At 51.6% G+C, this 22,872-nt stretch overlaps 3 protein-coding genes across 8 annotated transcripts; 2 read left to right on the forward strand and 1 right to left on the reverse strand.

Moving 5' to 3' along the window:
- The first annotated feature begins 405 nt into the window (after positions 1–405).
- On the forward strand, positions 406–11,285 carry Pithd1 (PITH domain containing 1). 2 transcript variants are annotated; one of them, XM_027399720.2, is made up of 7 exons: positions 406–690; positions 1,185–1,228; positions 1,581–1,658; positions 8,023–8,127; positions 9,016–9,124; positions 10,383–10,512; positions 10,593–11,285. In XM_027399720.2, the coding sequence occupies exons 1-6, from the start codon at positions 493–495 to the stop codon at positions 10,482–10,484; spliced, it is 636 nt and encodes a 211-aa protein (XP_027255521.1). In that variant the 5' UTR covers positions 406–492; the 3' UTR covers positions 10,485–10,512; positions 10,593–11,285. The 2 variants fall into 2 exon arrangements, with proteins under 2 accessions (XP_027255521.1, XP_035295401.1); XM_035439510.1 differs by having other exon boundaries at positions 408–690; positions 10,383–11,285.
- Positions 11,286–13,845: 2,560 nt separating this feature from the next.
- On the forward strand, positions 13,846–18,347 carry LOC100759021 (lysophospholipase 2). The gene is made up of 10 exons (XM_027399714.2): positions 13,846–13,965; positions 15,574–15,679; positions 15,898–15,929; positions 16,032–16,097; positions 16,572–16,619; positions 16,708–16,778; positions 16,901–16,974; positions 17,049–17,150; positions 17,254–17,427; positions 17,504–18,347. Exons 2-10 carry the CDS (start codon positions 15,602–15,604, stop codon positions 17,552–17,554), a joined length of 696 nt encoding a protein of 231 aa, XP_027255515.1. The 5' UTR covers positions 13,846–13,965; positions 15,574–15,601; the 3' UTR covers positions 17,555–18,347.
- Positions 18,348–18,395: 48 nt separating this feature from the next.
- On the reverse strand, positions 18,396–22,765 carry Gale (UDP-galactose-4-epimerase). Of its 5 annotated transcripts, none has more exons than XM_027399717.2 (11): positions 22,667–22,765; positions 21,001–21,126; positions 20,783–20,898; positions 20,424–20,537; positions 19,991–20,167; positions 19,627–19,740; positions 19,480–19,546; positions 19,321–19,406; positions 19,148–19,225; positions 18,889–19,003; positions 18,396–18,788 (listed from the first exon to the last, which is right to left on the reverse strand). In XM_027399717.2, the coding sequence occupies exons 2-11, from the start codon at positions 21,119–21,121 to the stop codon at positions 18,730–18,732; spliced, it is 1,047 nt and encodes a 348-aa protein (XP_027255518.1). In that variant the 5' UTR covers positions 21,122–21,126; positions 22,667–22,765; the 3' UTR covers positions 18,396–18,729. The 5 variants fall into 5 exon arrangements, with proteins under 5 accessions (XP_027255518.1, XP_027255516.1, XP_027255517.1 ...); XM_027399715.2 differs by having other exon boundaries at positions 22,663–22,743; XM_027399716.2 differs by having other exon boundaries at positions 22,657–22,731.
- Between the last annotated feature and the right edge of the window lie 107 nt (positions 22,766–22,872).

The raw sequence follows: 22,872 nt of genomic DNA on the forward strand, positions 1-22,872 counted from the left end.
CCTGGGTTACATGAGAACCTAGCTGTAAAAAATGGAAGGCAAGGGGGGAGAGAGAAGAGCGAGGAGGGAGAGCTGGAAGAAGGGGTAGAGAGGGGCGTGAGAGGGGGAGCGGGGAGAGCCAGGGGGCCGTCTTTATCACCTCTCCCGAGAGAGAGAGAGAGCCGCTAGGGAAGAAAGCGCACGCTTTGCCCGGGAGAGGAGGATTCGCGTCCCTGCCACGCGGTCCTCTCGGACGCCGTGGCGTCCCCAGCCCTCCCGTTTCCACGCCTGGAAGGTAACGCTCGTCCCCACCGCCCGCGTCCAGCTCGCCCGACGCAGCTCCGAGGTCAAGTCCACCCGGCCCCGCCCTCGGGCCCCCACGCGCATGCGCCGCACAGGGGCGCCTTTTACGACGCTTCAGTCGCTGCGCTTGGCGGCGAGCGCGGAGCGGTCGAGCGGCGGCTCCGGGGAGTCGCAGGCAGGCGGGCAGGCGGGCGAGCGGGCGGCGTCGCCATGTCGCACGGGCACAGCCACGGCGGGGGCGGCTGTCGCTGCGCCGCCGAACGCGAGGAGCCGCCCGAGCAGCGCGGCCTGGCCTACGGGCTGTACCTGCGCATCGACCTGGAGCGGCTGCAGTGCCTCAACGAGAGCCGCGAGGGCAGCGGCCGCGGCGTCTTCAAGCCGTGGGAGGAGCGGACCGACCGCTCCAAGGTGGGCGGCCTGGGCGGGCCCGGAGCCGCGGGGCCTCGGAGGGTGGACAGGCAGGGAAAGTGAGGCCCAAAGGAGCAAGGTGGGCATTTGGCCTCCATCCCAAGGCGGCGAGGGCTTGTGAGGGAGGAGAGCAGAGAGAGGACTGCTGCCTTTCCTCATCTCCTGGCCTAGGGTCGCGACAGTGTTTCCAACCTAAAGCCCAGACTCCTCTGTTGAAGACAGACTCCCCAGAAGGATACACATACTCACCAGTCTTTGAATTCGCAGCCCGGAAACCCCCCCGTTAGAACCCCCCTAGTTTAGAGGGTCTGTGGTGTTTAGAACACTGGCTGAGACTCATTATAGCCTCAAGCTATTGGGACCTGGTGTGGTTGGGCGGTGGTGCAGGTCTGTTTGCATCGCATGTCAGTTTATAGAAAGGGGGTTAAGATGCCTGAAATTGTAGGGGCTTATCGGGTATTGTTGCTTTCTCTCCCCCTCCCACTCACCCCCAGTTTGTGGAAAGTGATGCGGATGAAGAGCTTCTGTTTAATATTCCGTAAGTATCTCCTTGGTACTGGCCTCAGGTGAAGTAGGCTGTACCCAGCTGTCTCTTCAGATGGCTTCATTCATTGGCTGTGTGAATTGTGCACATCTGTCTGCAGAAATGGGGTAGATGGGGTTGAGAAAGAAAGGATCGTAGCTTTGTGTGTGTGTATGTGTGTGTCTGGAAATGAATTACTAATTTAGAAACTGAGGTAAATTTCTGGGTGGAGTGACAGAATCTTTGGAATGACCACACGTGACAGATGAGTAAATTGGGCTAAGAGAGGGAAGGGTCTTGCCTAGGGTCACACAGCTTCATGGGATTTGATCCCAGGTAGACAACCTTCTCGTTTGCATTCTGGCAGATTTACAGGCAATGTCAAGCTCAAAGGCATCATCGTAATGGGTGAGGACGATGACTCACACCCCTCTGAGATGAGACTGTGAGTAGCAAGGGCTCAGGCCCTCCTGGAACTCCCACTTGTCTTTTTCTGCTAACATCTTATTCCAGGGGTAGGGAGGTGGCTCAGTGGGTAAGGATGCTTGCTGCACAAGCCTGAGGCTCAGAACTCAGATCCCCAGCACCCAAGCGGAGAAACCTGTCAGAGGGAACTGGTGAAGAATGATAGAGGACACCTGGTGTCCACCTTGTGTGTATGTATACCACACACAAATAGGTCGGTCAGGCTGGGTGTGGCAGTGCACACTTGTAATCCTAGTACTCAGGAAGCTGAGGCAGAAGAATTACTGTAAGTTCTATAGATTGACCATGTTCTCATTTACATCGAAATGTGTGTATTGCTTCCTGAATCAATTACATATAGAAATGTTATTTAAGTACTATATATATGAATAAAAACATAAGCTTTGCTTTGTTTGTTTGTTTTTGCTTTGCTTTATTTTGAGATAAGGTTTCATGTATCCCAGGCTGGCCTTCAGCTTTGAACCCCTACCTCCATCTTCCAAATTACAGGTGTGTGCCACCATGCCCAGATGACTATTTTTGATGCAGGTTCTCACTGTGTAGCCCTGGCTGGCCTGGAACTCAGAGGTCTGCCCCTCTCTGCTTCCTAAGTGCTGGATTAAAGGCAAGTACCACCCTGCCCAGCTGCCTTCTTTTGTGGTTTGTGGTGCTGGGGATGGATTCCTAGACCTTGCGAGTGCTTGGTAACTGCTCTACCACTGAGCCTCATCCCCCACCTGGTGGCTATCTTAGATTAAGCATCCTTAGGACCAGCTGTTTATCTCTTTTCCAAGTGCTGACTGTGGCGCACCATTCATTCATTCATTCATTCAGTGTAAAACAAATGCCAGTGGTTGATGACTTTGCAGTTTTCTTAATAACCTAGCTGCAGATTCCTGAATGTTTTTTATAGCTGCTCTTGTTGCACACAGTGACCATCTTTACACTGCTGACATGGAATTGCTCCTCCAAATCTGTTGGCTTCATAGCAAAGTTCCATGCAGCTTTTGCAACACCAGATCTGTTGTTGCCATCATTGGTAGTCCTCTCTTCTGGAGAGCTTTTTTTTTTTTCCCCATGGTGTTGCCTTCCTAAATGAAGAGGAATGTGTTTTGTGATGCTGTGGAGATGTTGAAAATTTTCAAGGCAGGGCTAGGAACATAGCTCAGTCAACAAACTGCTTAGGATAGAGTGTGCTTTTTTTTTTTTTTTTTTTTTTAAGATTTTATTCATTTATTATGTATACAGTCTTCTGCGTGCTGGCCAGCAGAGGGCACCAGATCTCATTCAAGGTGGTTGTGAGCTACCATGTGGTTGCCGGGAATTGAACTCAGGACCTCTGGAAGAACAGTCATTGCTCTTAACCTCTGTGCCATCTCTCCAGCCCCTTAGAGTGTGCTTGTAATGTGTACTTGTAATAATCCCAGTGCTGGGAGACAGGGGGAGGGAGGATCCTTGGGGCTCATTGGCCAGCCAGCCTCCCCTAATTGGTGAGCTTCTAATCAATAAGACCCTGTCTCAAAGAAGGTAGATGGCATTCCCAAGGATCACACCCAAGGTTGTCATCCTAACTGCTTTGCAAGCATACAGACATAAATTCACACACACACACACATACACACACACACACACACACACACACACACACACACACACACACACACTAAAAGGGTGGAGAGATAGCTTAGTGGTTAAGCATAATGACTTCTTTTCCAGAGGACACAGGTTCAATTCCTAGCACCCACATGGTGTCTCACAACCATTTCTTAACTTCAGTTCCCAAGGTTCTGGCACCCTCTTCTGTCCTCTGAGGGCACCAGATGCACAAAAGAGAGGGCACAGACATACACGCAACACCTCATACATGAAATAATAAAAAGAAAAGACATGACCACAGAGAGATAGCTCAGTAGTTAAGAGCACTTAAATGTAAAAAGGACCAGGATTTGATTATCAGCATTTGCGTCAGATGACTCACAGATGCCTGTAACTCCAGTTTCAATAATCCAATTCCCTCCTTGGGTGTCTCTGGCCTGAGTATATGATATATACCCATAAACTCATACAGGCACACACATACACACATAAATCATAAATAAATCTTCCTTATGCTGGATTGCCTTACCCAACAACCTGAATGGAGAGGGGGGAGGGTGCTTGACACACCATGCTTTGCTGATGCCCATGGAAGGCTTGCCCCTTTCTGAGTGAATACAGAGGAGGGGTGAATTGAGGGGGGTGAAGTGAAGGGGGGGGGAGGGAAGGCTACAATAGGGATATAAAATACATAATAAAAAAGAAAATAAATCTTAAGGAAAAAATTTCAGCTAGGCATAGCATCTCATGCCTATAACCCTAGCACATGGAAGGCTAAGATAGGATTGCTGAGAATTTGAGGGCAATCAGAGCTATAGTGAGCTTCAGGCCAGTTTGTGCTACCATGTGACACCCCATTACAAGAAAACACACATTTTTTTTTTAAGAAAAACATTTTTAAAAGTTTTAAAATAATAATAAAAAATTATCTAATTTGGGACTAAGGTTGTAGCTCAGTGGTAGAGGACTGAGTGTGTGTGAGGTCCCAAGGACAGTCCCTGCCACTCTTGGAGAGGACTAAAATTCCATTCCAGTAATACATTGGATGGCTCACAACCATCAGACACCCTCTTCTGGCTTCCTTGGGTACACATACCACTCAAACAGTTAACATTAATAAAAATAAGCTGGGTTTTGGTGGCACACACCTTTAGTCCCAGCACTAGGGAGGCAGAGACAGGCGGATCTCTTTGAGTTCAAGACCAGTGTGGTCTACAAGAGCTAGTTCCAGGACAGCCTCTAAAGCCACAGAGAAACCCTGTCTTGAAAAACCCCCCAAAAAACAAAAAACCATTAATAAAAACAAATCTTTAAAAGTGTATCTCTATGTTGAATCATTTTAAGGAAACTGGATGTTTGATCTGATACTTTGGATAATTTTTGGATACTAGCTTCAGTCAAGCCAGTATCTCCCTGTAGCTCTCTGGTTAAGAGTGTGGTCTGTGGAGCAAAGTGCTGCTCCATGACTTCTAGACACTGTTCATCTTTGTGTATATATGTGTATCTGAGTATGTAAATATGTGTGTGCACCACATTGGTGGCATTGCCCGTACAGGTCAGAAGAGTGTCCTGGATCCTCGAACTGGAGTTGCAGGTAGTTGTGAGCCACCATATGGGTGCTGGGAACCAAAATTGAATGCTCTTAATCTCTCCAGCCTCATGGGTTTTTATTTATTTTTCTGAGGCATGGTCTTTCTACATAACTGGCTGACCTGGAACCCACTCTGTAGATCAGGCTGGCTTGGAATTTACAGAGATCCACTTGCCTCTGCCTCCCAAACTCTGGGATTAAAGGCATGCACCATATGGCTCTTTCATTGTTTTGTGTTTTGGGGAGGAGGCCTCACACAGTAAAAACTGGCCTCTAACTCACTATGTAGCTGAGGCTGACCTTAAAGTCCTGATCCTCCTGTCTCTTGATTCCCAGGTGCTAGGATCACAGGTGTGTACTACCACAGGGGGATCTTATTCTGTAACACGGACTGGTCTCAAGCTCATGGCAATCTTCCCGTGTCAGCCTTCCACATGCTGGCATTGGGTCTCTATGCCTGGTAATCCCTTGTTAACCGTGTTTGTCCTACTGTGCTATAGGATACTAGAAGGTATTCCTTCTACCTGGCTGCATCCTGTACTAGCCAACCATTCTTTCTCCATGCTCACACCCTCTCTCAGGCACTAGTAATTACTTCTTTACTCTTGTTTCCATGAGGTCAACCTGTCTTGCTTCTAGGTATGTGTGAGAGCATGCAGCATGTGTCTTTCTGTGCTGAGTTTATTTCACTAAACATAATAGCCTCTAAGCTTGTCTACATTGCATCAGATGACAGATTTTTTCTTTTTATAACTGAATAGCATCCCAGAGTGTGCTTACGTCACGTTTTCTCTCTATTCATTCATCTGTTGATGGGACTGAGGTTGAGTCTTTGTCTTGGCCATGGTGCTAGTGCCATAAGCAGCAGCAGATGGCGGCAGGAGTGCAGCTGCCTCTCTGAAACTCATTCCCTTTCCTTTGGGCATTTGCTCAGTAAGGGAATTGTTAAATCGTATGGCATTTCTATTTCCTGGTTTTTGTTTTGTTCTGTTTTTAAGAATTTTCTATAGTTGGGGCTAGAGAAATGACTCAGTGGTTAAGAGCACTGACTGCTCTTCCAGAGGACCTGGGTTCAATTTCCAGCACCCACATGGCAGCTCACAACTGTCTATAACTCCAGCTCCAGGGAATCCGACATCCTCCCACAGAAATACATACAGGCAAAACACCAATGCACATAAAAACAAATCATTAAAAAGAAGAGTTTTCGCTGGGCGTTGGTGGCGCACGCCTTTAATCCCAGCACTCGGGATGCAGAGGCAGGCAGGTCTCTGTGAGTTCGAGGCCAGCCTGGTCTCCAGAGCGAGTGCCAGGATAGGCTCCAAAGCTACCAGAGAAACCCTGTCTCAAAAAAAACCAAAAAAAAAAAAAAAAAAAGAGTTTTCCATAATCACACCCCTAGTTTACATTCCTATATATAGTGTTTGTGTGTTCCTCTTTCTCTGCTTCCTTGCCAATATTTATTTCTTGTCTTTTTGGTAGTAGCTATTGTGAGGATTTAGATTTACATTTCCGTGGTTAGTGACTCTGAATATTTTTTTTCATATTCTTGTGGCTTCTTGAATAGTTTCAGTTTGGGGTTTTGAGACAGGTTCTTACTGTGTAACCCAGACTGACCTCAAATTGGGATCTTCTGGCTCTGCCTCCCAAGTGCTGGAATATAAGCATGTGCCATCACACTCAGCTTGTGTATCTTTTGAGAAATGTCTTTTCAGTTCCTTTGTTCTTTTTTTGTAATTTTTTTTATTAGTTCAAATTAGTAACAAGCTTGTTTCACATGTCAATCCCTTCTCCCTTTCCCTCCCCCCCGACCCCCGGCCTACCCCCCACCCCATCCACCCTCCACTCCCCAGGCAGGGTAGGCCCCTCGACGGGGGCTCCCCAAAGTCCACTACATCATCCTGGGCTGGGCTTGGGCCCTCCCCCATGTGTCCAGTCCCTTTGTTCTTTAATCAGATTATCTGCTCTTCTGTGGCTGAGTTGAGTTCCCTATGTGTTTTGGACATTATCTACCCCTTTTGGAGTAGCTTGCACATACTTTCTGTCCTTCTGTAGGTTGAAACATGGACTTTTAACTAGAGTGCTAGGCTGTCTCATGATGCTGCTCGTGAATGTGCACTGTTATTATCCTGCTGTGGATCATTCTTGGAAACACTTTGAAGCAAACACTTGCTTTCTTAAATGACACACCTTCTGCTGCTGTGAAATTATAGCCCCTCCCTTGTGGGTGTGTTAAAAAAATACCTGGAGGGATGTTCAGCTGAGTGCTTCAGAGTTTGTTAGGTGTTTTTGCTTTTAAATATTTTCTTTACTGTCAGCTTAACTTTCCACAGCCTTTTATGAGTCTGTGATCTTTTGTGTACTCTTTTTGAAGTGGAAACCCCCAATTGTATTTTAAGAAATATTGCTTGGTATGGTGGCCTTTAATCTTAACACTTGGGAGGCAAAGGCAGGCGGATCTCTGTGAGTTCAGGGCCAGCCTGGTCTACAGAGCAAGTTCCAGGACAGCCAAGGCTACATAATAAGTAGACACTGTCTCAAAAATAGAAAAAGAAATATAATACGGTGTTCAGGTGGTTTTTAGACGTGAAACCCGCTTGAGTGTTGGGCCACTTGACCTTATCTCTTAACTGTGTTTAGTGCTTTTGCTGAAGTGTGTGTTTTCCCATGAGTAAGCTGTTTTACTTCACATTTCAGCGTGGGCTGAATGTGCTGAATCAACTCTTTGCCATGCAGTCCCTGCATGTGACCCAGCTGAGCGCTCTGCATTGCTTCTTGGGATCTTGAGTCTCTTGGAGATGCCACTGTATTGTGCTGTGGTTCCTAGCCCTCTGCTTGCTTTTTTCATTTTCCTCACTCCCACTTCTTTCTCTCAAGGCGGGGTCTTGCTATTTGCCTACAGTGGCCCCAAATGAACTGTGCTCAAGTAGTCCTCTTGCTTTTGTCTCCCTGGTAGCCAGGGCTGCATGATTACACTGTCCCTTTCAGCTTTGTTGTTCGCCCAGGGATGTTTGTATGTAAATGCCAGCAAAATGCCATTTTGATCCTAACTTTTGATCTCCTTTTGATGGAATTCAGGCTACTTGAGCAGTCAGTAGGGAGTTATAAAACCATTAAAAATTAATAATGCATATTCCTTGACTTTTCTTCCTTTCAGGTACAAGAACATTCCACAGATGTCCTTTGATGATACAGAAAGAGAACCAGATCAGACCTTCAGTCTGAACCGAGATATTACAGGAGAATTAGAGTATGCTACAAAGTGAGTATGGGACCTGTCCTCCACTTTTCTTCCTTTCATTTTGGAGAAGGGTCTTGATACAAAGTCTACACTGGCCTTGAACTCGGTCTTCCTGTGTGTCTGTCTCTCCAGAGTACCTGCTGCCTTTTCTGTGCCATGGCTTCTCCTTTGCTTGCAGCCTGTGAGCTTCTCTCTTTCTTTGGCCAGTATCCTGCTCTCTGAGCACTGGAATTGAGTTACAGCGAGGAAGCTTGGTCCTTGGCATGGCCAACTTTTGGCAGAGCTTAGGGCACATCACAGACTTGTTAACTTGGAAGTGCTGGGCAGTCCCGGCGGAGCAGCTAGTATAGCTTAGCAAAGGTGTTTCCAGAATTCTTCTGCAAAGTGGGCTTATGGCAGACTATGTTACCTGTGCCCACCTGGTCTCTTCTTTGATGTTCTCTTTCTCTTAAGGGTGAAATTGACATGATAAACATGGCTTAGAACCCTGTTTGGTCACATATCATTACTGTTTCTTGAAATTAGGAGCATTGTATGTTCTCTTTCTTTCTTTCTTTCTTTCTTTCTTTCTTTCTTTCTTTCCTTCCTTCCTTCCTTCCTTCCTTCCTTCCTTCCTTCCTTCCTTCCTTCCTTTTCTTTTCTTTCTTTCTTTCTTTTTTTTTTTTTGGAGACAGTTTTGTCACATATCCCTGGCTGGGCTGTTCTTCCTTACTGCCTTAGACAAGTTCTGGCAGATACCTAGTAAGTGTTCACAGCATAAAGTGCTGCTCCGAAGGAAACTGGCGTGAAGGACCAGGTGTCCTTTGATATTTACCTGCAAGTTGGGTCTGAACTGTTGTCTTCCCTGGTGGTGGGATGCATACCACATGGTAAACTGTGTCTTCTCTCCCTTCCTTTTTTATCCTTTAGAATTTCCCGGTTTTCAAATGTCTATCATCTTTCTATTCATATTTCAAAAAACTTTGGAGCAGATACCACAAAGATCTTGTATATTGGCCTGAGAGGAGAGTGGACTGAGGTAAGCGGGGTTGATAAATGTTAAATGTGTGTCTGCGCCCACCCCACGGGGCAGGAGCTCCACAGAAAAGAGTAAGCAAAGTGTTGGTTGTTACATCTGTTTATGATTTTTCTTTCTTTTTTGTTTGCTTTGCTTTCAGACAGGCTTTCACTATATAGCCATAGCTGGCCTAGAACTCGCTCTGTAGACCAGGCTTGCATGGGTCTCACAGAGATCCACCTGCCTCTGCCTCCTGAGTGCCTGGCTTCTTAATTTTTCTTGATTTCATCATAGTAATTTTCTTCATTGGATAGATCCGAGTTTTTTCTTTTTCTTTTCTTTTCTTTTCTTTTTTTTTTTTTTTAAGATTTTATTTATTATGTATACTGTCTATATAGTCTTCTGCCTGCATGCCAGCAGAGGGCACTAGATCTTATTCAAGGTGGTTGTGAGCCACCATGTGGTTGCTGGGAATTGAACTCAAGACCTCTGGAAGAACAGTCAGTGCTCTTAACCGCTGAGCCATCTCTCCAGCCCAGTTTTTTCTTTTTCTAATTCATGTATTTTGTTTTCCGTATATATTTGTGTATCTATGGATATAAGTATGTGTGTGCTATAGTATGTGTAGGTCACAGGACAACTTGCGGGAGTCATTTCTCTCCTTCCACTATATTGGTTTCAAGTGCATTAGGGGAATTTCTTTCTTTTTTGTTTTTTCTTCTTCTTTTTTGTTTTGTTGTTGTTGTTGTTGTTTTCTCAAGACAGGGTTTCTCTGTAGCTTTGGAGCCTGTCTGGAATTCGCTCTGTAGACCTGGCCTTGAACTCACAGAGATCCACCTGCCTCTTTCTCCCGAGTGCTGGGATTAAAGATGTTCACCACCACCGCCCGGCTATGAAGGGCATTTCTATCAGTTCAGTTTTGAAGTTTCAAGTTTTCATGAGTATTTTGATAGAAGGTGTGGGTGTGGCTCAGTGACAACTTAGTCTGCTGGAGGCCATGGGTTGCACCCCATCACATATTATGACAGTTTCTTGTTCTGGGCATCAGAGATTGTACGTTCCTTAGACAAGTTCCTGTTCTCACATGGATTTTCTTGGCTACTGAGAATCCTTGATAGTAGATAGTGGTCTTTGCTGGTTTCTCAAGATTAAAGTGTCAGCAGCTAGGGCTCGGAGAGGACATGTGGATGGGAGTCTGACAGGAATGCTGTATTGTATGTGCTCTGGGAAAGGAGGGTTCCGTAGTGGCCACTGACCTCAGCTTTACCTTCGCCTGTAGCTTCGCCGGCATGAGGTGACCATCTGCAATTACGAAGCATCGGCTAACCCAGCAGACCACCGGGTCCATCAGGTCACCCCACAGACACACTTCATTTCTTAAGGGCTGCCCAGGCTCCTTCAGATGCACTGTGAGTGAAGATGTACAACCACCTGCTGGGAAGGACTGAGGAGGCTCTAGCAAGAGTTGCCTGCCATAGCCTCAGGCCAGGCTCTGTCTTGGTTGTTGCAGGAACCTGGCCTGTGGAAACTGCCTCACCACCAGGAGCAGTGTGAGTGCCAAGGAGCAGTTGTTCTCTAAGGCACTGCAGAAATGGGCTTAGGCTGGGTGGCATCTGGAAGTCAAGAATAACATTTGCTTTTCCAGTCAGTGTGACCATGGGATCCCAAGTGTCTTGTTGCTTGTGGCAGGTTTTTTGTGTGATTTGTCCTTTAAAAAAGGAAGCTTCCTCGGCTGCAGGAATCCTCCTGAAACTCAGTTTTGTGTTTGTGTTAGCCATCAGGAAGATCTCCAACTAGAAACACATGTCCCTGCTTGCTCCTCCTCCCTGTCATTGCTCAGCATTTGTGTCAGGGTGCCCAGCTGGTGTCATGTCACATACAAGTGTCCCAGGATGGTGGCTGGAAAGGAAGGAGTCTCCTGGTAAATGACTGCTTGGGGGTGGGCTCCTCTCACTGTCTAGCCAAGCAGGTAGGAGAACATGGAGTTGTTTTCTGTGTGGGTGACCTGGTTGGGGTGAGATTGGGATTTACTAGAGATTACCCCTGGGACCTCCTTGGTGTTTACTTGCTTCTAACTTGTGTTGTAAACTCAGTGCTGGAATCTGGAGACCCTGCTTCTTCTGTTCATGGCTTTTATTCACTGTGACTAATGATCTTCCTAATAAATTCTTGTCAAACTTAAGTTCATCTTTTCTTCTGTGCTCCTGGTACTGTGAAACAAGTGGATAAAACATCCATACACATAACATAATTTTAAACACAGGAGAGATTCTGAAGGTGTCGAACAATGTGAGGACGAGGCTTGAGTGTCACAAAGCATTGAGACCCCCGTTTTTTCATTCAGGAGAGTTGGTAAGGGAATGAGTGCTCGATCTGGTCTTGGAGAACTCCAGGATGACCGTCCCAGTCAAGGAGGATATGTGGTTCTTGACAGAAGGTCTGCCACTGGAAGCCTTGTTGGGAATCAAAGTTCTGAAATAAACTAGAATGCACACAGTGCATGAATGTTATCTACTCAGCCACAGCCTGCTTTGTGTGGGCCACTCAAGACTAGCAGAAGGGCTAGTGGGCGAGGATGTAGTTCAGTGGTAGAGTACTTGCCTAGCATGTACAGAGCCCTGGGTTTGGTTCCTAGCACCAAGATAAAATTTTTGGATTAAGGGGATGTAAAGTTAAAAACCTCAAAACAGGGCTATGCAGATGGCTCAGTGGGTAAGAGTGCTTGCTACTCAAGTCTGACAACCTTAGTTGGGATACCCAGAACCCAGCTGAAAAGCCAGAGGCCATGGCACATCTCTAATTCCAGTGAGATAGGCAGAAATGACAGATTTTCCCAGGAAGTGCTCAGACCAGCTTGACTGGAGTACACAATACAATAGCAAAACAGACTGTCCCCAAAATGAGGTTTGCAGGGCATGATGGTCCATGCCTTTAGTTCCAGTCCTTGGGAAGCAGAGGTAGGCACCTCTCTGAGTTTAAGGCTTGTCTGGTTTACATAGCAAGTCCTGAGAACAGACAACTGAACATGTTCTCTGACATGTTAACAAAACAAGTATATACATCATACACATAGAGCATCCAACACCTCAACACACTAACCCACTGGTTCCATGAATATCTGCTCACATGTAGCTCTTGGAACTGGACTTGTGGGTTTGAGTGTCACTTGCCAAAGTGCTAAATCTACAGGAGGAGCTGCATTTCAGCCGCAAACCAACCCAGCAGGGTTCTCCCGGGCGGGCAGCTGCATTGTAATGTTTTTTTGGGGGTGGGGTCAGTTCGAGACAGGGTTTCTCTGTGTTGCCCTGGCTGTCCTGGAACTTGCTCTGTAGACCAGGCTGGCCTTGAACTCACAGAGATCCGCCTACCTCTGCCTCCCGAGTGCTGAGATTACATGCGTGTGCCACCACCATCCTGCTTTTCCTTCTATTTTTATCCTCTTTTGTGATACTTTTGTGATAGCCACTTCCAGGTCTTTGGCTTGCTTGTGGTCCTTTGATTCTAGTATTCCAAGTTCCATCTCCATGACCTGTTGATTTAAATTCAAGAACAAGCTGTTTCTTGGCCTGGAGGGAAGTGTTTTGTTGAGCTTCCAAGCTTGTATTGATTTGGGTTCACAGAAAAAAATAGTGTAGGTTAAACTGAGAGAATGAGCCCTCGGTTGCTGAGGGACCCCTGTGACTCATTTCCTGTTTGCAGATCCCTACTGGCTCTCTCAGGGATTCAGTCCTTCAGTTCAGCTTGTCTCTCAGCCTGGACTCCAAGCCCAATGTCCACTTCACCAGTGTGACTCAGTGGCGATCAAATGAAGCCCTTTTGTTCTCAGCTGGTGGCATTTTGTGCAACCTGCAAGGCATCTCTCGGCAAGGACAGTGTCAAGCCAACACTGCCATGCTGTTGAGTATCCTGATACAGCCTACATTCTTTCCCAGGGTCCTCCTTCAAGTGATTAAGGCCTCACACTGTGATTTCACAGTGTTCAAAGCAAGTTTACATGGCCTCATTGGAGCTTCTTAACAGCAAAGTTACGAACTAGCAGGTGGTTATTATCATTTTATGGTTGAGGAAGCCCGGCAGGAAAGGCAGATTACAAGTGTGATCTTCAGGTTGCTACTTATTTACTTCCTCTCCCCAAGGGTTAGCTTCCTCATCTTTAAAGATAAGCATGGAGGGCTATGTGATCTCGGGTCTTTTCAGGTCAGGGTGTATGGCTGCATCCATGATCCTGTGAAACTGAAATAGGGTTTGAAAACCAGTAGAGAGGATGAACATGAAGAAAGATGAGCAAGGAGAAAGAGGTGTTAAAAGCATTGGCAAGTTTTGTGAGGGAAGCCAAGCTCTGGGATGCTCAAGTGTTCCACTACAGTCACCATTTTATTATATCTGTATCCAACACTGCGCCGGAGACACAAACAGTAAAATGTATCTTAATGAAACCAAACAGTGGTTAGTACCCAAGACCACACCTGGAAGTGTGCCCTGCCCTATGGCGATGGGAAGACGGCCAACTTTATGCTAAAGAATACTGATGGAATGCCTCTCCTCCAGGACCCAGGTCGACCAGGAGGGCTTGACCAGCAGGGCATCTGGGAATCGCATGTCATGTTCAGACGCCGCAGGTGGCAGCGTCGCATCACAGGGAGTGGTCCCACTGTGGACAACATGGCAGCTCCTAGCTGGGAAACCCGGACCCGTTTCCGGGTTCCGTACCGCTGGCCAGGCTACTTCCGGCAGCGCGATGGCTGGGTTCCCGGGACTCGAACGGAAGTTCCGGCGGGGGCGGCCGAGGGGGGAAGAGTGTGTGTCTGTGCGGGAGAAAGGGGAGAATCGCCCGAAAGGTCTCGGAAGCCCCTGGGAGTGAGGTACCCAGCCATGCGTGCAGCGAGCCCGCGAGGGTCCCGGGGCGGCGACGGCGGGCGACCGGAGGGCGCTGTCCGGTTCTGGGACAGCCGGGCCGGGGCTGCGCGCGTGGCGGGCGAGCGTCTGCGCGCTGGGCAGTGGGAGACCCCATTGTGGGGCGGAGGCTCCCCCGGGTCGGTGCCCCTTTGTGGGCTGGTGCGAGCCCCGAGCAGGGCAGCAGATGCCACTGTAGGGATGCGATGACCCTGGGTCAGAACTCAAGTTCCCACTGTGGCAAATGGGAGACGCCGGGTCATCCTTTGGAGAGTGGGAGCCGGGTGGAGGTGGGAGTCCCCAGAGCCGAGGAGAAAGAGGATCCTAGCTTAGGGCGGCAGGTGCATTTCCTGTGGGAAGAGGAACCTCGGGGTCAGAGGTGTGGAAAGATGCTGTGTGATCTTCCTACCTTGAGGGGCAATCGGGGTCAGAGCTGGAGGGTGGGAGCCTACAGGAGGGCGGGGCGCCCTTAAGAAGACACTCAGAGGCAGGTAGCGGAAGCTTCCCGAGTTTGGAGGATGCTAAGGATGGGGAGGGGCCAGCCAGCCTGATATTCTTTTGTGTCGGGAGTCCCAACACCTGTTCATTTGGAGACCCATTTGCAGTCAGTGGCAGCAGCAACAGCAGGTAGCCCCGTGGAGGTGGGAAGGCTTGGAGCACCAGTTTGTGGTGGAAGATGGCAGAAGGGAGTTGTTAGGCTCTCGTGGGACATGGGTGGCTTCCAGAGGCCCTAGGAATTTCTGAGCCAGAAACTGCTGTGAAGACTGGACAGGGGCTGGAGGGGAAGAAGAGGGGAGATGGAGAAGATGGGGAGGTGGGTGGGACTGAACGCCTGTTTGCCTTCGTCTCTAGGGCTGGGATTCAGGCAAGAGGGGCTCCAGGGGTTCCGGGAAGGGGATACCTGGGACCTTGGGAGGAGGTCTTAGCACTCAGCGGCTTATGGGGGAAGGCTGCAAGAAACGTCCTGCCTTTCCTTGTCCCCCACTTCCAACCTTCCAACCCCCGTGCCAGCCCATCTGTACCCCCTTAGGTCAGAACCAGGGATGTGAGTTCTAGACCATGAGGATGGCTGCCCCTGCTGCTTCTCAACTTTGGGACCGGGCCAACTTTCTTTTCTCGTCTTTCAAGGCAGGGTTTCTCTGTCTAGCCCTGGCTGTCCTGGAACTCATTCTGTAGATTAAGCTGATCTCAAACTCTTGAGTGCTGGTATTAAAGGTGTGTGCCATCTGGCAAGGGCCAACCTTCTACCTCTCTGGCCCAGACTTCTCTTTGCCTGTATTTTCCCTTGGCTCAGAATCAAACGGTCGTGGTGTGTAAGTAGAGCTGATGGCCTAGGTGGGCTTCTTCTTCTTCTTTTTCTTTTCTTTTTTTTTTTTTTCTGAGACAGGGTTTCTCTGTGTAGCTTTGGAGCCTGTCCTGGCACTCGCTGTGTAGACCAGGCTGACCTCAAACTCACAGAGACCCGCCTGCCTCTGCCTCCTGAGTGCTGGGACTAAAGGCGTGCGTTACCACCGCCCGGCCTAGGGGGTTCTTAAAGCAGGTTTCTCCTGCCTGACCTACCACCTTCCCTTGCCCAGGCCCAGCCTGCAGGAAGCCCTGCAGTGTATGTGTGGTAACGCCATGTCTGTGCCCCTGCTCACTGACGCTGCCACCGTGTCTGGAGCTGAGCGGGAAACGGCCGCGGTAAGGACCCCTGGGCCAGACTTGTGGGAGGCAACTGGCTGTAGGCAGTGTGGGAAACATGGAGGTGGCTGTGTGAGACGGGACTAACTAGCCCGAAGCTAATAATCTCTTGGCTCCCACTTTGGTCCCCCCAGGTCTGGGGGGGGCAGTGGAGGGGCAAGCAGGAGTTGGAGGATCTAAAGGGGGACCTTCCCATCCCATTTTTGTCTTTTTTCCAGGTTATTTTTTTACATGGACTTGGAGACACAGGGTGAGTGAGCTGAGGGGTGGGATGCTCCTTCATCAGTGGGGCTGGAAGGTCATTGTCCCTCTCAATCCTCCCTGCACGGGTGCCCCTTCTTCCCTCCCACAGGCACAGCTGGGCTGACGCCCTCTCCACCATCCGGCTTCCTCATGTCAAGTACATCTGTCCTCATGCGTGAGTGTCACCCCAGCAATAGAGGGGCTGGGGGAAGGGTGGCCCTCTAGTCCTAGGCCTGGTTCTTTTCATCAGCTGCCTCCTGGGGCTTGGGCTTAAAGCAGTCAGGCCTTGTTCAGCCTCACCTCGCTAGAGCTAGGAATGGGCTCCAGTTCTTGCCTTCGCCCACCCCCAGGGCTTCCTGGACCCAAGACCTCCTAAAAAGAACACCCCCACTCCCCCCCCCCCCCGCAAGTACTCACCCTCTGAGCTGGACCCCTGTCACTTGGTGTTAGTCGCTGCTTCTCCATCCTCACCGCTGATGCCCCAACCCCAGCCTTCAGCCCCACCAGCCCCACGTGGCAGGTTGCCTGGCAACACTTGAAACACAGGCCCTGCCTGCTGGGAGGGGGGCCCCCAAGGGCAGTTCTGCCCATCCCCAGGCTCTCTACTGATGCTTTATCCCTCCTGAGACCTCTGGCCACCCCTCCACAGGCCCAGGATCCCTGTGACACTCAACATGAAGATGGTGATGCCTTCCTGGTGAGTTTGGGGCAGGAAAGAGATGGGAACTGAGGGAGCCCCAGGGGCTGGCCAGGTCTTCCAAAATCTGCTGCCTCTGCTTGCCCAGGTTTGACCTGATGGGGCTGAGTCCAGACGCCCCAGAGGATGAAGTTGGCATCAAGAAGGCAGCAGAGAACAGTAAGGCCCCAGCCCTCCCTGTTCCCTCCCCACCTCTCCCTTCCCAAAGCTCTGGGCAGTGTGCTCCCTTCAAGCCTCCAGCAGCTTCCTCCACCCAGTCACGCCTTCCCCTACCCCTCCAGTCAAGGCTTTGATTGAACATGAGATGAAGAATGGGATCCCTGCCAATCGAATCGTCCTGGGTGGCTTTTCGCAGGTGAGGGGGGTATGAGGGGGAGGGCCTGGGTGTGTGAGCTGTTCCCTCCTGACCTATTATTCTCGTCTCCCCAGGGCGGGGCCCTGTCCCTCTATACAGCCCTTACCTGCCCCCACCCTTTGGCTGGCATCGTGGCATTGAGCTGTTGGCTGCCTCTGCATCGGAACTTTCCTCAAGTGAGTATCCCACAAGTTCCTCCTCTCCTGAGGGTCCCTGTGGCTCGGGCACTGCGCTGCATGTAGCATTGACCTTGCCTTGAAAATTCTTTCTGGCCCACAGGCAGCCAATGGTAGTGCCAAGGACCTGGCCATCCTTCAATGCCATGGGGAGCTGGATCCCATGGTACCTGTTCGGTTCGGGGCCCTGACAGCTGAGAAGCTACGGTCTGTTGTCACACCTGCCAGGGTCCAGTTCAAGACATACCCAGGTGTCATGCACAGCTCCTGTCCTCAGGTCAGTGGGGATGGCCTGCTCCTATGCTCTCCCTCCTTCCTCCGACAAGGAGCCTCACAATCTCCCCTCATCTCAGGAGATGGCAGCTGTAAAGGAATTTCTGGAGAAGCTCCTGCCTCCGGTCTAACTAGTTGCTGGCTCCCATTGCGGTCCCCAGCTCATGAGGGACCCAGCAAACAACACCGCACCATCTTGGATCTGAGCCGGTCGAGCCCCTGTCCCTTCTCTTCCCATCCTGTCTTCTTCCCACAGGCCTCTGGGGCAGGTGGCCGAGGCTGGCCAGGCCTTCCTGCTGGCCTCAGTCATCTGGAAGTCAGCAGCAGGGGTGGGCTGCTTTCTTATCCACTCCCCCGGAGGCGGGCCCCAGCAGCAGTATTGGAGGGGCTGTAGGCAGCGGGAGAAAGGGGCCCAGCTGCTGACCCACTCACTCAGGACCTCACTCACTAGCCCCGCTTTGGGCCCCCTCCTGCGACCTCAGGGTTTGGCCCGTGGGGCCCTCATGGGCCCCCCCACCCCAGTGATTCTGCCCGGATAATCGCGTCTCTCCTGCCTCACTGCAGCTGCTTCTCTGTCACGAATGTGTCCATGGCCGGGGCCCTTGCTACTGTGGGCTGCCTGCTCCTGTGCAGGCGAGTTGGTGTGGAGGTAGAGTCCCTCAGGGCCTCCCCTTAGCTCCTCCCCCCAAGGGGGCTGGGCCCTGCCTCCCCATGGCCCTTCCTTGCAGGCCTGGAGCCTGCAGGGCTGGATTGAGGTTCAAGGGCCCCTGCTCCCGCTGTCTCACCCCCACTATGTCCCCACTCTAGGGCCAGGGAGGTGGGGGGAGGGGTTGTGTCTTGTCTTCTGTCTCCATGTGGTTTTGGGTGTTTTTCTTGTTTTGTCCTGGATTCCAATAAAATTAAAGAAATTGCTTCCTCAACTCACAGGCCTGCCTGATGTAGCTAGCATAGTGACTGACTGTGAGAATCTGCTCCCGGATAAGAAAACATTTTTATTTTAAATACTTTGGAAAGTTCAATCATAGCAGTATAAGTTAGTGCCCAGGGGAGGCTATGGTCCCAGACCGCTGGCCCACATAGGCTCCAGGGTCCTGTGAGCTCCTGGACCATGGGGAAAATAGGCTGGAAAGACCCAGGCTCCTTTCTGCTTAGTGAAGCCAGACAGGTCTCCTGCCTGGAGGACTGAGCTGGCATTTGAGGTAGGGTGGCCTCAGCTTGGCCCCAGAGCATGAGGGTACAGGGTTCTGTGGATGCTGGAAAGCAGGCAACTGCTCCTCTTCCTTTTTGGTCCTTCGTAAGGAGGTCTTTAGGCCTGTGCTCCAAAGCCTGAAGGGTTCTGCTTCTGCCAGCGCCATAGATCTTCACCTGTGCAGACATGGGTGGTCAGAGCTTGCCCGAGGAGAGCCCACAGCAGAATTGCCCTTATAGCTAGTTCGTCCCCCCTCCAGGTTAGGCAGACACTCACACATCCTGTCCAGCCCCAAGGCTGCTGTCCAGCCCAGCTCCTCATGGGCCAGGCTGGGGTTGGCATAACAGGCTGCCACGTCACCTTCCCGCCGTGCCACCACCTTGTATGGGATCTGTAAAGGAGGTAGTGGCCACTTAGCTGAACAGGCCCTGGGCCTCAGGGACTGTCGGCAAGAGCTGTGTCACAGGCTCTTAGAAGTTCAAGGTGACTGGAGGAGACGGCTGTGCAGGGGTGCCTACTGCACGGTTAGGGCTACCTTCTTCCCTGAAGCCTTCTCCATTGCTTGGACCATCTGCAGGACAGAGTAGCCTGTGCCTGTGCCCAGGTTGTAGATCTGCCCAAGAGAACGGGATGTTGTATGGGTGTCTCATCCACCCCACAGGCCACATTTGCCCTGGATTCCAACCCTTTCCCTCCCTGGCTTCCTACCCGGCAACCACATTGCTCCTTCAGCTTCTTCAAGGCTGCGATGTGGCCCTTCGCCAGATCCACCACATGAATGTAATCCCTTACACCTGGGGAGGAAGTGGTTAGACGGGAAGTTTGTCCCCCTTCAGCCTTCCTCCTTTCTCTGACTCTTAGACTCACCTGTGCCATCCTCTGTATCATAGTCACCACCAAAGACATTCAGGGCCTCTCGTCGCCCAATTGCCACCTAGGGCAGAGGTCAGGTCAGCTTCCTCAAGGGCCCTGGTACCAGTGGTACTCCAGTGCACCCTAGGATCATCCCCCTACCTGGGAGACATAGGGCATGAGGTTGTTGGGGACGCCCTGGGGATCCTCGCCGATGCGGCCAGAGGCGTGGGCACCCGTGGGATTGAAGTAGCGTAGCAGCACTGCGTTCCAGGCCTGTGTGGTGCAGGTCAGACAATAGGGCCAGGGCACACACAGTCCCAACTCTCCACAGCCGTCTACCTCACCCATGTCTGTTCTGTGTTCTCTATGCATGAGCGAGGGATGGCACCTGCATACTAGCTGCTATGACCTTGGGCAGGGTATTGTCACTTCTAAGCCTTTGTCTCCTTGTGGTGAGAGTGCCCAGGGTCCTAATCCTGGCCTCAAAGTGAATGGGATGAAAGCTGGAGCAAGAGGTCCTCACCGAATCTGCCCGGCACAGGTCCCGGACCATCTCCTCGATGAAGAACTTGGACTTTCCATAGGGGTTGGTACAACCCCCGGTGGGGTGGGCCTCATCCAGAGGCAGGTACTGGGGATTCCCATACACGGTGGCTGAGCTGCTGAACACGAGATTCTTCACCCCGTGGGCCCTCATGATCTGGCCGTGGAGGGGAGGGTCAGTGGCCTGTGCCTCACCAATTAGTCCCACTTGTTACTCCACCCTAGGAGGGTGGGGCTGAGGCGACGGGCACGCTCAGTTACAGAGAGGGAAACAGGCTGGGAGGTAAAGAAAGGCATGTGTCCGAGATAATATAGCTTGGGTTGCGTCTGGTGCTCCCACACAGGCCCCTGCTGTGGCCGGCATGCCAGACTGCCTGGGTCCCAAGCTGAGGTCTGTGTCCCCTTCCTCTTACCTCCAGAAGCTGGATGGTCCCTGTTAGGTTAACTCTATAATAATCCAGAGGCTTCTGCACCGACTCGCCCACAGCCTTGAGCCCAGCAAAGTGGATGACAGCCTTAAAGCTGTGCTGCATGGGTAAAGCAAGGGTCAGAGGCTCTGCAGCCTCGGAACTTGGCAACGCTCCTCCTACCTGCCAAGCAGCACCCAGCTTTTTTGTTGGTTTGTTTGAGACAGAGTCTCTCTGTGTAGCCCTGACTGTCCTGGAACTCACTCTGTAGACCAGACTGGCCCCAAATTCAGAAATGATCTGCCTCCCTGCCTCCCTGGTGCTGGGTTTAAAGGTGTGTGCGACCACATCCAGCTAGCACCCACCTTCTTAAAGAGGTGCTGTAGCGCTGCCTGGTCCAAGATGTCCATCTCCTCAAACTCCACAGAGCGGCCTGTCAGTTCCTGGACCCGCCGCAGGCTCTCAGGCATGGAATCCCCTCCTGGTGGAGCAGGTAGAGAGGCTATGAGCATTAGAAGGAAGATGGTGTCCTGGATATAGCCCCGCCAGAACCCACTCACTGCTTCCCATCCAGCTAACTCACCACGAATGGCATTATGGAAGTTGTCGATGACCACAGGGGCGTAGCCTGCCTCCAGCAGCTCCAGTACCGTGTGGCTGCCAATGTAGCCAGCTCCGCCTGTGACCAGCACCTTCTCGGCCATGGCTCCTGGTTAGAGGACACAGAGTTTCAGAGGGTGGCTGAGGGTGTCTGCTCAGGGCCTCCCTCAGGGATGCTGGTCTCCTCAATGTCATCTTGGAGGATGCAGTTGTGGGTCCTAGTCTAAGGAGGGCTCCTGAGTCAGCCCTGGGTCTGACTGGATAACTATCACTTTCTGGCTATAGGGGCTGAAATGCCCCTCCCCTCTCTAGGCCAATAGCTTCTATCTCTACGACTAATTACTGTACACATACCATGGAGGGCCCAGTGAGCTGATTTAAAAAAGGTCTGCCACCTGTCTGTGTAGGAGCCACACCGTATTGTCTAGTTCTCGTTGATATGGGGTAGGAAGAGGGGACTTTGGAGGGCCCACCCTTCCCACCTCCCTGTCTGGAGAATGGGCAGTCCTGGGCAGAAGAGAACATGGCTTCAGGATTGGGGTACTAGAATTTGAAAAAGGGGGTTGTTCCTATAAACTCAGGCCTTCTTCCGGGAGCAAAAGGTTCCTGGGTTTGGTGCACTGACACCTAGTTTTCCAACAACCCTTCCACTTGAAGGTCAGTTGGGAGGAAACAGAAAATACAGCTAATGACTTCAAGGGTGGGGTTCCGAGCCAGGGAGGCTGAGCCTAGCTCTGAGGGTGCAGTACCAACAGCCCTGGAGTGGACAGGGCTTCTCCACCCTGGGGCAGCCAATAGCTCAGCCTTGGCCCAGCAGGGTCACTCCCCAGCTTGAGGCAACAGATCCCGCCCAACTTGGGGCAGCACCGAGCGGGGTGGGTCGGTGTCGACGTGGATTTGGCCAGCTCTCCACTGCCAGGTGTGCATCCCCGCCCTAAGCAAACTGCTGGGCGGACAGAAAGGAAATCCACACACTGAGGCCTTTCATTCCCGGGACCTGGCCTGTTGCCCGTCTTTCTCCAGGCTGCCTCAAGTCGCTGCTGGGGTCATTCTGCTGCAGTCCCCTGGACTGGGCGCCCACTGCAAACCACGACTCACTACCCCGCACTTGGGCTCTCCCCGCCCCCAGTTCTCCCCTCATCTGGACGAGGCGGGCGGGTGTCTCCACTAGCACTTGGTACTAGGGTCAGAGCCCGAAGGCAGCCTGCCTGGGGTCACCCGGGATCACCCAGCAGGGAGACCTTGGCTGGGTGGGAGCCCCTAGCCTTCTCCCCGCTGCTCCCGCCCTGCGCAAGGACGCGGTGAAGTGGTCACCCACGGGTGAACCGAGGCCGCTCCGCTCCAGACCTGGGGGTGACCTTGGTCAGTTGTCCCCTCCTCAGTTTTCCCAGTCTGCACAATGGAAGGGAGAGGACGCTGGGCACCAAGAGCCCGGACGCGGCCCGGCTTAGCGCTGGACCTTGGTCCCGGGCTGGGAGCGCGAGCGGGGAGCCCGGCCCGGAATGAATGGATTCGGTGCCCCCACCAGGGCCGCGGGAAACGCGAGCAGAAGGGGCGGGCCTGGCCCTGTCTCGAACACGGAACGACCCTCTTGGAACTCCCTCGCCTCCCGCCGACCACAGGCCCTTCATTCTGCTACCCAAACCTGCCGAGGATCCCGCGCTGGCTCCCGGTGCCGCCTCCCGCGACCAGCGCGGCGGCCCCTTTAAGAACTGACAGCCCAGACTGGCCACGCCCCCTTTCCACCCTCCAGGAAATGTGGCTACAGGGTTACCTGCTCTACGGCGGCCCTGGAGGGACAAAAGGTCTGCACAGGCTTTAGGCGCCTGCGCAGTAGGTTTCCGTCAAGGGCGGA

Source organism: Cricetulus griseus, chromosome 2 (assembly GCF_003668045.3).
Source record: "Cricetulus griseus strain 17A/GY chromosome 2, alternate assembly CriGri-PICRH-1.0, whole genome shotgun sequence".
NCBI lineage: Eukaryota > Metazoa > Chordata > Mammalia > Rodentia > Cricetidae > Cricetulus > Cricetulus griseus.